We start from the raw sequence: 12,799 nt of genomic DNA on the forward strand, positions 1-12,799 counted from the left end.
ACTTTCAGGAAGTTTTTTTCCTATGGCTTTCTACCCTCTCTCCTTTTTTGAGGTCACAGGTTTCAGCACTGATCTACTGTAATTTCTCTAGGACTGTACTCAAAAACACAGCCCTCATATAGCAAAATTTTATATATTTACTAAAACCAAACAAACTTGTGCAGGACCCGTGATAATTTATGCACATGCAATTAAGTCAGAGATGTTGCTTGCAAGTGTTTGTATGAGTAGCCACCGATTCCCCAATTAACCTATATCAAAAATCTAAATGTTCCTTAAAAGTAATTTCAGAAAATTATTTACTGCCTGATGGTTTTCTACAACATAGGTGAAAATAACCTGGTTCACCCAAACCATGCACCACATTTGGCACAGGTGGAAGGCTTGCTAGCAGAAAGCAGCATGTATTACGTCTTGAAGATTGCATAGTGGTCATCCTCATCAACCAGAGGTTCTCAGTATCTTCCAGACTATGACCACTCTTTCCCATCCTCACTAAGGCTCAGTGTTTCTTCTGTTGTCAGGGGATTACAAATGTGTGGAAAAATAGAAGCTCAGAATGGCAAATAAAAATGTTTAGTAGAGCAGACAGTCTGCAGCTAGCTTTCAGGAATTAGAAAGACATCAGCTATTGTCACAATCAAAAAACATAAGTCAGTCAACTTTTTTTTTTTTCAGCTTGAGAGGGAGGAAAAAACAACCAACCAAGAAACCCCACCAAAAAGCAACTACAAAGAAAACGTCTCCATAACTATTACTCTTTAAGAAAGGAAATTTCACTGTCTTACTTGATACTACATGAAGGTATTAAGACTCTTAAAGCATTCAGCTCACTTTTTGACACTAAGTGTGAGCACTTCTAGAGAGAAAACAGTCCTTTTTCCATTTCAAATAATTCCTCTCATGTTTCAATACTGAAGACCAAGTGAAAAGTCAATGATAAAGAATACATTCTACCCCAAATATGTTCTACTCAACCTAATCACACTCAGATTAATTATTTGCTCTACAGAAAATACACTTTGTCACCAAGAGACTACTGCAACACAGGATGCTGAGAATTTCAGAAGAGCAAGTTGTTAAATTCCAGGTTCTTCCCCAGAAGAAGAGTCACTCCCCCCAGCAGTGGGCTACAGTAGCAGAACTAGTCTTTACGTTTTCCATTCAACTCAAAGATATAAATTAAAGAGAGATATACATTAATGGCCTGTATATTTAAAGAAGACAGACTGTAACTAAATCAAGAGCCTATAATCCTCATTTGCAAATAGCTAAGTGCTGTGTTTGGCAGCCTGGGTAACTCCTGTCTGTTGTCTTCAAAGAGCTTGACTATGGAGCATTCAAGTTACAGCGAAGTAAACTTGGGTTTCACTTAGAATTTACTGTAAATAGGTTCATAGTATAATTTAGATTGAAAGGGACCTCAGGAGGTGCCCAAGATAAACTTCCTGCACCCAGCAGGGTCAGCTCCAAGGCCACGTTGCTGAGGGCTTTATCCAGCTGAAAACCTCCCAAGGACAGACGGCACAACCTCTGCGCAGTCTGTTCCACCGATTCACAGTCCTCCCAGAGGAATTTCACTACCCTGAATTGGAACGTCTAGTTTGAAATTATGCCGTTGTCTCTCATCCTCCCACCACACACAACCGTCAAAAGCAGACTGCTTTCCTGACAACTTCTCCACATCTACTGGACGGCTGCTATTGGCTCCTTCTGAAGTTGCCTCTTCTGCTACACTGAAGATATTGTTTATAGGCAAAGACGAAGCATAACATAAAAGTAAAGCTAAGAATTTATTGTTAGCATATGGAAAACTTAACCTAATTCAAGGATTGCTATTAAGCTAGATCTAATTATTACAGGAAAAGAAAGAAGAATAATGCAGTTAGATTACTTTTATACAGAAGTAGTTGCAGTAATACAGTTAAAATCATAACACATATTTCTCCGTTTCTATCCCTTTCCTAGGGGTTATTTTCACCCTTCTGTTGCTCCTCTGGGTCTCAAGGTCAGTAGCTGCAGACTGCTGGAAAGGATAACGTGAAGCTGCCAGCATCTGGAGTCCTTAGTTGGGAGGAATATGCTGCTGCTTGCTTCCTCCTCCTTCTAGGATCCACTTACGGTTCTTTTTATGTTAGCTAACACGCTTTTGCATCTTTCTCTTTTCTCATTGGTGTACAGCACAGTTTTGCTCAGTTCTGGTTCTGCCTTTTTTTTTAAGGAAGTAACAACAAACCCCCAACCAAATAAACAACGAAACTCCTCCCTCACCACCACACACATACCTGACCACTGGTGAGCAACCACTCACCAATAAATGACTATAGGGTCTCCAGTCCCATCATCCATCTGTACTTCTCTATGCTACATCCTTTGTTTCCACTTTTAAAGGTCTCTGTTGTCATATCATGCCTGCATTTCTATCTACCACATCATTGTTTTGGTGATAAATATCTTATTCTACATAAAATAGCTGCTTGTTATTCTTACATGTGTAAAGCTATGGTTGCACCATGCAGAGTTAAACAGAAGTAAAACACATCAGCCACAGACATCTGGCCAGTTAGAGAAACCCTTGTTGTAGCTAAGTAAACCAAGGGTACAGGCAGGTCAAGAAAAGCCCAGAAAAGGAAGCCTGGTAAGCCTCATTCCTGAGGCCTTGCAGACTCAGTACTAAGCTTATGGCCTGTTACCAACAACAGCAAATGGTATTACAGTGCTACATCACCACCTTCTCCCAGCTGAACAAGCCCCAGCCCCTGAGCATTCCAGTGGCCTCTACTTGCTCGGGGTGGTTGAAATCTGCCTTGAAATGGGGAACCCAAAAGCTGAACACAGTATTCCACACGTGGTCTAACACAAAATGCCAGAAATACCATCATAAGTACTATCAGTACTCATCCTGCCTTATGTTATTCATAGGTATTCTAGGGAAGCTCCTACTTTACCTCCTTTAACCACTCATACTTTCAGCTGGCTACCGCTTCTTCTCAGCTGAAAAGAGAAACATGAAAGAAAAATAGTCAAAGCATGCAAAGGCTGGCACAGGAGGGAGACCTACTTGTCATGGCCTGACACAGCTGGACCAAAGGAGCCTTTAACATCTAGATAGATGTCAAGGCATAAAGAATCCCAAGGGAATATCTAATGGCTGGCTTTCCAAGCAGCTGGAAAAGTTTAAGATGTTACCACAAGTCTCTTCATGTTTGCTACTCTGCAATCCATTTGATAAAGCAGACAAAACATAGCTTGCCTTTTTTTTTTTTTTTTACCCAGATAACTCCACATGGTATGAGACTAAAGAAATAGCTCATATGATATTCCTTCAGCTGCTGAGTAGGATGAGGGGCTAAAATCTCAAGTGTTTGATGGTGGTGGTAAGGTAGAACCAGTGAGTGCTTAACCATTCCAGCTAAAAATAAGAAAATTCACCTATTTATTTGTCTACTTATGCATCTCCCTTTAAAAGAGTAAGTTACTGTGCTGAAGGTAGTAAGACTGCATATGTATTAGTAGTTTAACTACCAAATTTACAGCATTTTTTCCTCACAATTAAGAACCCCCAAATTCAAAGCTTACAGTGGTCTGGGGAAGCTTAATTATCTTCTAGTTAAGACGGGGGGAAAAACAAAGCTACCCAAACATCCATGTGCCTTTTTATTCCCCAGCACATATAACCAGCGAAGCATTTGTGCAGACTGCTCATTTCCAGTCTCACCTTCTGTTTCCACCTCTTCTAGGAACGAATCAGCTGTGAAGCACTTTTTTCACAGCTGGTTCATTCCTTTTCCTTTGAGACATAGCATTTTTTCCTTTGGTTCACTGTCCTTCCCAAAGCCAGCTAAAAACTGTCAACCCATCCTCAAGACCCTTTGTCCTAAAGATTCGTTGAAAATCTATGACCTGGCACAGCAGCTTAAAAACATGTGCATTTATAAAGGATCATAAGGAGGTGGAAAACTCAAAACATATTTTCCTGTTCAAAGTGCACCAAAGGAACACTTTGCTAATCAAATCTCAGTTGCAGCTCTTCACTCTGCAGCGTAACAGGCTGAGTCTTCCAGCCTGTTCAGTGATAAATCTATAGAGACAGTGATGAGGAGTTGCCTCTAACAACTCCAGTTGTTAGAGAACGATCCATGAGTCAACAGCTGCTCTTGCAAAAGAGGGGGCTTACTTTTCATTAATTATTTTACAGTATTAGCATTTAAAATAAAATCATCCAGACTGATAAATGAAGTGTCAATTTCAGAAAAAAGAATTCCAGACAGGAAGCCCTTATCACCTCGGATCAAGGGATAAACAATCAACCTTATTAAACCAACAAACCAAGTTTATTTATAGAAGGCTGTACAGTTGTGATGAACTATGCTAGGACACCAATGGAACAAAGCAAACAAATCTCCCTCTCCCTGATGAGTGGGAGGTGTAGTCACTCACCTTTACATGCACTTAAAGGAAAAAAGATTACAGCTTTCATACACAGTTCTGTAACTATTCAAGAGCACTTTCTTGATGTATTATTCTCAATATAAGAGGTCTGCATGATAATTTGCTGACTGTTGCCTCTCTTAAAAAACAATATTTCAGCAGAATCCAGAGACTTTGAGAGAGTAAGTGGCAGTTTCATAGTTGCAGATAACTAGGGCATAGTCCATCATTCAGATCTGCATTCTAAGCTCACTGCATTTCCTCTCTTTCGGTTATTTCCACTAAAAGTTACTGGCAACACTGTACGGGTCTCATCAACATTTTGGCTGTAGTACAGACTATTCTTGTGCTACCAAATGTAGAAGTTACCTAAAACCAATACATTAAGGGCAACCATATTAAAAATACTGAATTTGAGTTAACTTTACCTTTAGAGACCACTTGTCACTGAGCCTCAGATCTCTGAGGCATTTCTGTGGAAAAATCAGATCCTGAATCACCTGATTTTGCCATTATTTCTGCAAAGCATTGGAGAGTGATTATTTTGAAAACTGGCTATTGCAAAATAAGTTTAATTTTTTTTTATTACAAATCTGTAACATCATTGAAGCTGTTGGAAAAAACAAAATCATATCAAATGCATATCTACACAGTGAATCATGATGTCTCCTATGAAGTTATCATGGCGGATTCCATAAAGCCACCCTTAAAAAGTTAAAAGTACATATATGTGAGAGCCTACTTCAACTCCAGAGAAGCTGGTAAAATAGGCCATCAAATAAAGCAGTCAACGATTACATATTTACAGAATAACCCACATGTGTCCTAGAACTATGGGCTATTCCATAAATAAGTATCAAAGATTCCTAATTATTTGTTTACACGATAATTAAGAGCTGCTTCATAGGTCGATTTTTTTTTTATACACAATTCATAGTATCAATCTGCACACAATTACATGATGTTTCTTTAAAGCTACTGTTAAAAAAGGAAGAGAAAGTTAAATAAGAACTAGATTAAAGTTTCATTAAGAATCCAACAAGAACGTATCAAGCACAGGTTTAAACATAACCAGTGTATGATTTCAGAAAAACAGTAATGCTCTGACACAAGAAGAGCATCAGCATTTTCCCCCTTCAGGGTCCCCCAGAAACATTCCTATCCAGTTCAGTGCTTAACTTATTATGTACGTACTGGCCTGAATAGGAACACACACGTGCTTGCACGCTTACCTGAACGAGGGCCTCTAACCTTTCAGACTTCTAATTCTCTTTTAATTTAGTTCTTAGCTCCATATGTTCAGTTGTATCTTGTTTGGAAAAGTTCTTTGTTTAATGTCACTTATATTTACACTTTGATTTTTTTTTTAATTTTTTTTTTTTTTTTTACACCTGAGTGATAATTTAGCTGTCAACTTGTGTCCAGTCAAATATTCCACAAAGGCAAACAATTCTTGTGCTAGTTTTGCACTCTGCTTGTACCAGTTTATATATGAAAAATGTGCAACAGCCATCTCTCGTACATCACCCACTGACCTTTACACTATATCCTTACTGTGTCCTTCCCCTTCCACACAAAGTGATTTTTAAAAAAAAATTTTAACAGAAGCCCTGTTTAAATGGCTCACAAAGCAAGAAATGAAGTGAGCTGGAGCCCAGTGAAGACACAATGACTTAACAAATATATAATATTGGAGGCTTGGAGAAGAAATTAAAGCCCAACCAATGAGCAGCCCAAGGCCATTCCAGAAAAAGCTATTCCACCCAGTGACAGCTGGAGACTCCGGATGTGCCACAGATGACAAATCTCACATCAAGAGCTGTGTACCGCTCTCATCAGTTAAGTGTAAGTAAAAAAGGGAACATGAAGTTAAACAGCTATATCAGCCAAGCCGTTTTAGTAAGAAGAATCACATTTAATGAGTTTCTTTCTTGCAATTTCAGATGCTCAAGTACAGCTGGTAGAAATTCAAAACAGCCGTAAAGAACTGTGACAGACGGATACAAATAGTACTGCAGCTTAAAAATGATAAAAAACACCTGAAAAAAAGTCACACAACCCTCCCAAAAAAATTTACACTTTGAACCTAAGCCAGTTTTTGAAGATTCCCTTCTCCAAAGCTAGGATGAAGGAGGAAGAAGAGGAGGAAGAAAGTGCAGATGACCTTCCAGCCACAAAGGTCTTGCGCCAATCACTGTGCCTGTGGCGGTGTGTAAGGGGAGATCACCAAGTGCTGATTCTGCGACCACCAAGAGGTTCCTATGGAAATCCAGACCTCAGGCTAATACTGAACACAGAGTGGACCAACGAGCTGCATCAACAAAATAAAAACAAAACTCAAACTAAAAGAAATGGGAAAACCCCAAATAGCACAGATCCACATTTGTGAGAGGGGCAGGAAGAAAGGGCAAGAAGTGAGGTCTATACAGTAAATAGTTGAATGGTTTATGTTACAGATGACTGGCAGTTTTAGAGTCTCTTCCCAGCTCCATTGCTGCTCCAACCCAGAAGGGAAAACTGAAAAGGAAGGAAGAAAAGGTAGGACATCGTCATGGAGCATGCAGGATCAGAAGCAGCAGAGTGGGCATGCTCAAATAAGCCCCCGCCTCTTTTTGTAGTCCTCCAAGTTCAATGATCGCCGAGGGGCACCATCTTTTGCTGGTGGAGCCTTGGAGGTGATGGCCAGTGCCTTAGATTCTGTTGGGGATAAGAAAAGAGTAAGGACTGAAATACATGAAAACTACATATTTTTACTTGTTGCTTTTACTGACAACTTCACCACAAAATCATGTTTGGCTTCTCCAGTATACATCAGGTTAGGACTTCAATTAATACAGGCAGTATCTGGTAGCTTATCTTCATAGATAAAACAGGTGTAATTTTGACTCTTGTTTGGTAATCCAGCTTTCTGCCAGTAAGTATACTCATGTTCCTTGAGAAAACTACAAACAGGAATTCCTTGCTCCCATTTTCAAAAGCCCACCAACGATTTTGAAAGAACTATTCTGGAAGAAGTGAGCTGTACCATAATGAGCTGCACAATCATATCCGCAAACTCAGCTGGAACACCTACCTGAACTGGGTACCTGAAGATCAATCTTTACATCAAAGTCATGCACTTTGAAAAGATCTTCTGAGAGGTCACTGGCTGATTTAGAGTTCACATCTTTATCCTTCCCTTGACCCTGAAATAAAAACTACAGGTAAGTCTCCAATCTTCATCTGTCCAGATAAACACAGATAAAAATGTTTTTTCCTCACTTCTGTCACAAACATACTTAGTTTAGCTTTCATACTGCTAGAGAAACTTAATTTTATTTCCCCAAGAAAAAAAAAAAACTGTTTTTTTCCTATGGTAATGCTCTACAGGATACCTATTTCTTTAACTGAAGTAAGCACACCTACTATTAGTCATAAGCTTCTAGAGCAAGACAGTGACAATGGGAGGAACATAACAGAGACAGAAATGGAAACTTGCCTTACTCATGTCCTTTGGAGCATCTGGTAATACACCAGACCCATATTTTGCATTTAGCTGGGCAAGGATGGCAGCTTGGACAGCAGGATCTCTGGACTGCAGAGAGGAAAAATAATAATAATAATAATAAAAATAAAATATACATATACACACTATATTTAAATTAGCAAAAACTATACTGCCATTTTGTTAAACCAGTGCTCATATCCATGAATCTAAAACCACAAGAGGCTGTACATCAGCTATCCCAATCTTGAGTATCTCAGAGACAACTGAAATCGTCCTGATACCTGTGTAATGCATCTGAAAGTTATAGACTAAAAGTTATCCTTCAGAAAGTCTTTCTCTGAGAAAATGAGAAATACATTTCCCGATGATATGGTTTACTCCCGTGACTAGTCTTAGCACTGCTGTTAGACATACTTGCTTTCAGCTTACAGTACTGGCTGAAACACTTTACTAGAGAAAAAAATCTTCAGGAGACTATATTCTTTACATCATAGTTGTTTACCATAATAAAGCCACTCAGTTATGATTATTTTCTAATAAAGAATTATGTCAGAAATAATTATTTAATTCAAGCCCCGCAATAAAATTCCCTTTGTATATCCTTGACAGTTTGTGGAGACTGATGAGAGCCAACTACTCCAGAACAGGCCTCAAAAAAGCCAGATTGCCTAGAAGTAGGAGCTGATCACCTTGCTAGCCATCATTTATACAGCTAGGTACTGCAGCAGCAGCTTTTGCCACAGTATCACAGGAGAAGTTTGTGTTAAACTACTTCATCCATCACAGGCCCAAAATGTCTGGTCTCCTCTCTCATTTCACAGACCTTTCAGGAAAGTTGCAACTAATTAGAATTGAAACTCGAACCTAAAGCAAACTGTCTTCCCAGAGCTAACTAAATCTGAGTAATTCTACATAGCAGAACTCACTACAGAAGTCTAAACCACAGTACATACCACATCACTTATGTCCTTCACACTTTGCACTAAAAAAATGCTGCTTTTTCTTTCTTTTGAGATAGTGAGACCAGGATCTCACTCAACTACATCTCACCCTGGCACCCGGCGTGTTAATAGCAAATGGTACAGTTGGGAATGAATACAAACATTTTCCTTCTTACACTTGAATTACATTGGTTGCTGTTTCTCTGCCAATTGCCTCAACTGAACTTCATTATTACACTCACATTAGACACTATTGTGGGCTTGCACTGCCGCCTAGTAAAGGGATCCATTTGTTGGTTTTTCATGCTGTGACTTTCAGCCTGAAGAAGAAAAAACACATGGTTTTCCAGAGTTAGCTACTTGTACCCTCAGAAATCCTCCCACAGCACCCCGTCCATGCAAGCACTCAGCTCTATATAATATCAAGACCAGAGGAAAACCAGCAACAGCATTACACATAGAAAGATTGACACACCCACAGTCTCATGCCTCACAAGGCAAAACTGTCCTTGTTGAATATAACACAGAAAATAGGTGCACAACTCTCAGGAGAGTTAAGGCTTAACCATTTGTTAACAAGCTTAACTTTTCCTTAATAGAAGTGTCACTGCAGAGAATCCAGTATTTCCTTTACTATTTTATTCTCTGAAGTCTCCTTTCTGATTTCTTTCCCATACGAAATGCACTGAGTCACTATTACAGTCAGTAAACTGCTGATAATCAAGTTGATCAAAAGAATAAAGCAATCTGCTTTAAAATAATGTAATTTGCCTATATGAAAGATTTTACAGATCATTAAAAAAATGGAATAATTTCACCATGCAATTATCCCCCTTTGCATCATTTCATCTCTACTGGTACAGAAGTATTAATTCAGCACAATTTACCACAAGAGCCTTTTCAGACTCAACGATATTCCATTCTCTATTTCTCTGGTTGATGTAACTGCACAAAGAAAAAAAAATGGGGGCGGGGGAAAGAAAAAGAGAGTGACTGTCATTTATCAATCCCCACACAACACTAATAGAGCCATCATGATACACATTTCATCAAAATATTGTACAGGAAATAAGAGGGAAAATCTTGCAGCTAATTCACTATTGCATTAGTTTCTCTTCTCTGTATATTTTGATTGATACTATTTAAGAAAGAAAATTCCCAATATCTGCTTCTTACCTGATTGCAGAAATGTTTTTTGTTCGTTGACGATCCAGGGCCTCTGCTCTCTCTTCAAGTTCGTTAAGCTGATCTTGAATCTGTTTGGCTTTATCTTGGTCCCCCAAGTCCTCAGCCATAGCCTTCAACCAAACAATAACTCATCAGGCACTACTCTCTACCACAGAGCCAGTCAGAGAAATGAGGGACAGACCCATGAATCAGCCAGATAACCCTCTTCCCACTGCAAATGTGCAACCCCACACAGTAAGGAATACAACAAATAGCTAAACTCTGCTTACAACTCAAGGCAAACCAGGACTTCTTACTCTGAAGAACTCTGAAAACCTTTGAAAACCTTTAACTAAATTTAATACCACTATTTACCAGCTCAGGAAAAAAATGATGATTTCTGCAACTGTCAGTTGTCATTTATTTCAGGGAGTTTGGAAGTTCCCTACCACACCACCAGACCAACAACGGTGGCTTATTATGCCACCCGGTGACAACAACAAGCAATTGCATCCTTCTGCAATGGAAAACTAACAATTTACATATTCATGCATAGCAAAATATGGCCAAACAATACAGTTAAGCCAAAGAATGTAGAACTAAAGATTAATATAACCTCTTTGTTTTTACTGTATATGAAGCAAAAATGTCTTGAAAAAGGACTACACAAATAAAAACATGTTATGTCTATCTCCAGAAATACTTAAGACTGCTTGTTTACTTGACTTCTCAGCTTTGGCTTCTCAGCACTGTAAACTGTATTTGTTCCAGGAGGTCTACACGTAAAGCAGTTCAGTGGCAAGTAAATCCTTTAGCAACGTATTCTTTTCAATGTAGGTTATTGGCCATAAAGTGACAATTCAGTCACCCCTTAGTAAAAGACAGTTTGACTTTTTTTTCCCCCTATTTTAAAAAGTATAGGAAATCAACTTTCAAATTCTATTATGGGGTACCCTAGGAAAAAAAAAAAAAGAAAAAAAAGAAAAAGAGTTTCTAAAACAGAACAACTTAAGACCTTCTTGTTTAAAAGACACAAAAAGCAATAGCTATAATTGTTGGCATTTGCCTCTAGAAAAAGAATGGAACAGCTTTAACTGGGTTCTAACTGTTCTAAACCCAGCAATGAACCTTGAGATCCACCTTTTAGCTGCATAGTTGAAGTCAAGCTTACTGCTGACTACTGCCAAAATCCAGATGAGCTCCAATCCTTCAAAAGCAAAGACTGCATTAAGCTTGCAGGCATCATCTCATCTCTCACCTTCTCCTTTAACAGCTGAGTTTTCTTCATAGCATAATTTGGAGGTGCTTTTCTGAACCTTTCCTTCTCTTTCACAATCTGTAAGATGCAGAGGAAACAAGAACATGCAGATATGAAATGTTGATTTCAATGCTTGGACACTAGAAGCAACAGATCAATATTACCTAAGAAATGTACTTACTGCCACAGAATTTTACTCATGCTCTTTCTCTGCTGCATTTTTTAATATGTGACTCGGTAATGAGTTACAGCTCCATTCCCCTCACTTAAGACCTACAAAAATCTGATGCTAATCACATTTGGTCAGCATTAAGCAAGCATTAAACTGCAGAAACTATAATACATCTATCATGATGCTGTTAGTTTTTTTGAACTTGAGAACCAAGTTGCCATACTCAGGTTTGGAGTCCAGAGCTCTGCAACACGTGTTCAAGAGGAGGTCATGGGGCACAAAGGATGAAGTTAAGCAGGACTGAGCACCAAGCAACAGCTGGATCACCAGGCTACTCTGTCCAGTTTTAAGCCTTTTATTTTCTTCTTAAGAAGCAAATAACATGATCATTTTGCTTTGTAACAGCAAGTGCTCTACTCCACGAGTTCCTGTCACCTTTAAGCACTGCCACAGCCTCGCTACAATACACTGTTTACCTCCTCAATGTCCTGGTCATTAAACTTGTAGTTGAGGGCTTCTTTGATGGACACTTCCTTCTTGTTTATCTCATCTAGTGTGGGTAGCTGCATCCCAGCAGAGAACATCTAAACACAAGAGACAAAGCGGTTACCTTCCATTTAAAGTATCCTTGGCAGAAGGCTGCTAAGAAGAAACTAAAGTATGTCAAACTTACCGCTTCTTTCCACTTCATAAACTCACTTTCAGTAAATTCCTGATTTGAGACAAACTCCAAACGAAACACACGTGAATCACTGCCATGCCTGCAACAAGAAAAGTGTAACAACATCCCTCTCCGATGGTACAGAGCTGTGGTCTTGGATCTACAGGTGTAAACTGATTCAAGAAGCCCAAAATCAAACGCTTATGGCTACTCTTGTGGCTATCTGTATTCCTAAATTCAGTCAGGTCAGCCATAGTTCAGGAGCCTACAAGAGCTACCAGTAGTAATGCAAAGGAACACTAGACAGCAAGTCTGCAGGACAGTCACTCAGCTGTGGCTGTAAACCCTCAGGAGGAAACAGAAACAGACCTCTCTCGCACCTAAACCTTACACACCCCATTTGGTGACCCATGGCATGATCTTCAGAAACACAAAGCTCCTTCACACTTGGCTCAGCCGAAGTAACCTTTAAGCAGTACTGAATTATACAACGCTGGAGCCAACCCCAATCTAATTTTTATTTTGTTGGCGAGTCAAAGCCAGAAATCCCTAAACATTTTCTGCAGAGCATTACCTTTCACACTGCTAGCTAAACTACTATATTGCTACTAAACAATAGTAAAATTAGTTGCCATGGTGCAAATTTCACTCAAAGCATGGAGCTCTCTCCTGAGGTAGCCTA

At 39.1% G+C, this 12,799-nt stretch overlaps 1 protein-coding gene across 1 annotated transcript in view; it reads right to left on the minus strand.

Annotated features, from left to right (window-relative positions):
• Nucleotides 1-1,843: 1,843 nt before the first annotated feature.
• The window catches only part of RTF1 (RTF1 homolog, Paf1/RNA polymerase II complex component), a 31,866-nt gene continuing 20,910 nt past the window's right edge, over nt 1,844-12,799 (minus strand). The window contains 9 exon segments of the mRNA XM_065635502.1: nt 1,844-7,128; nt 7,505-7,616; nt 7,910-8,005; nt 9,102-9,179; nt 9,747-9,804; nt 10,036-10,157; nt 11,285-11,362; nt 11,933-12,040; nt 12,130-12,217. Coding sequence (XP_065491574.1) covers nt 7,022-7,128; nt 7,505-7,616; nt 7,910-8,005; nt 9,102-9,179; nt 9,747-9,804; nt 10,036-10,157; nt 11,285-11,362; nt 11,933-12,040; nt 12,130-12,217 — 847 coding nt within the window. The 3' untranslated portion in view covers nt 1,844-7,021.

The sequence above is a fragment of the Caloenas nicobarica genome, chromosome 5 (genome assembly GCF_036013445.1).
Source record: "Caloenas nicobarica isolate bCalNic1 chromosome 5, bCalNic1.hap1, whole genome shotgun sequence".
Taxonomy (NCBI): Eukaryota; Metazoa; Chordata; class Aves; order Columbiformes; family Columbidae; genus Caloenas; species Caloenas nicobarica.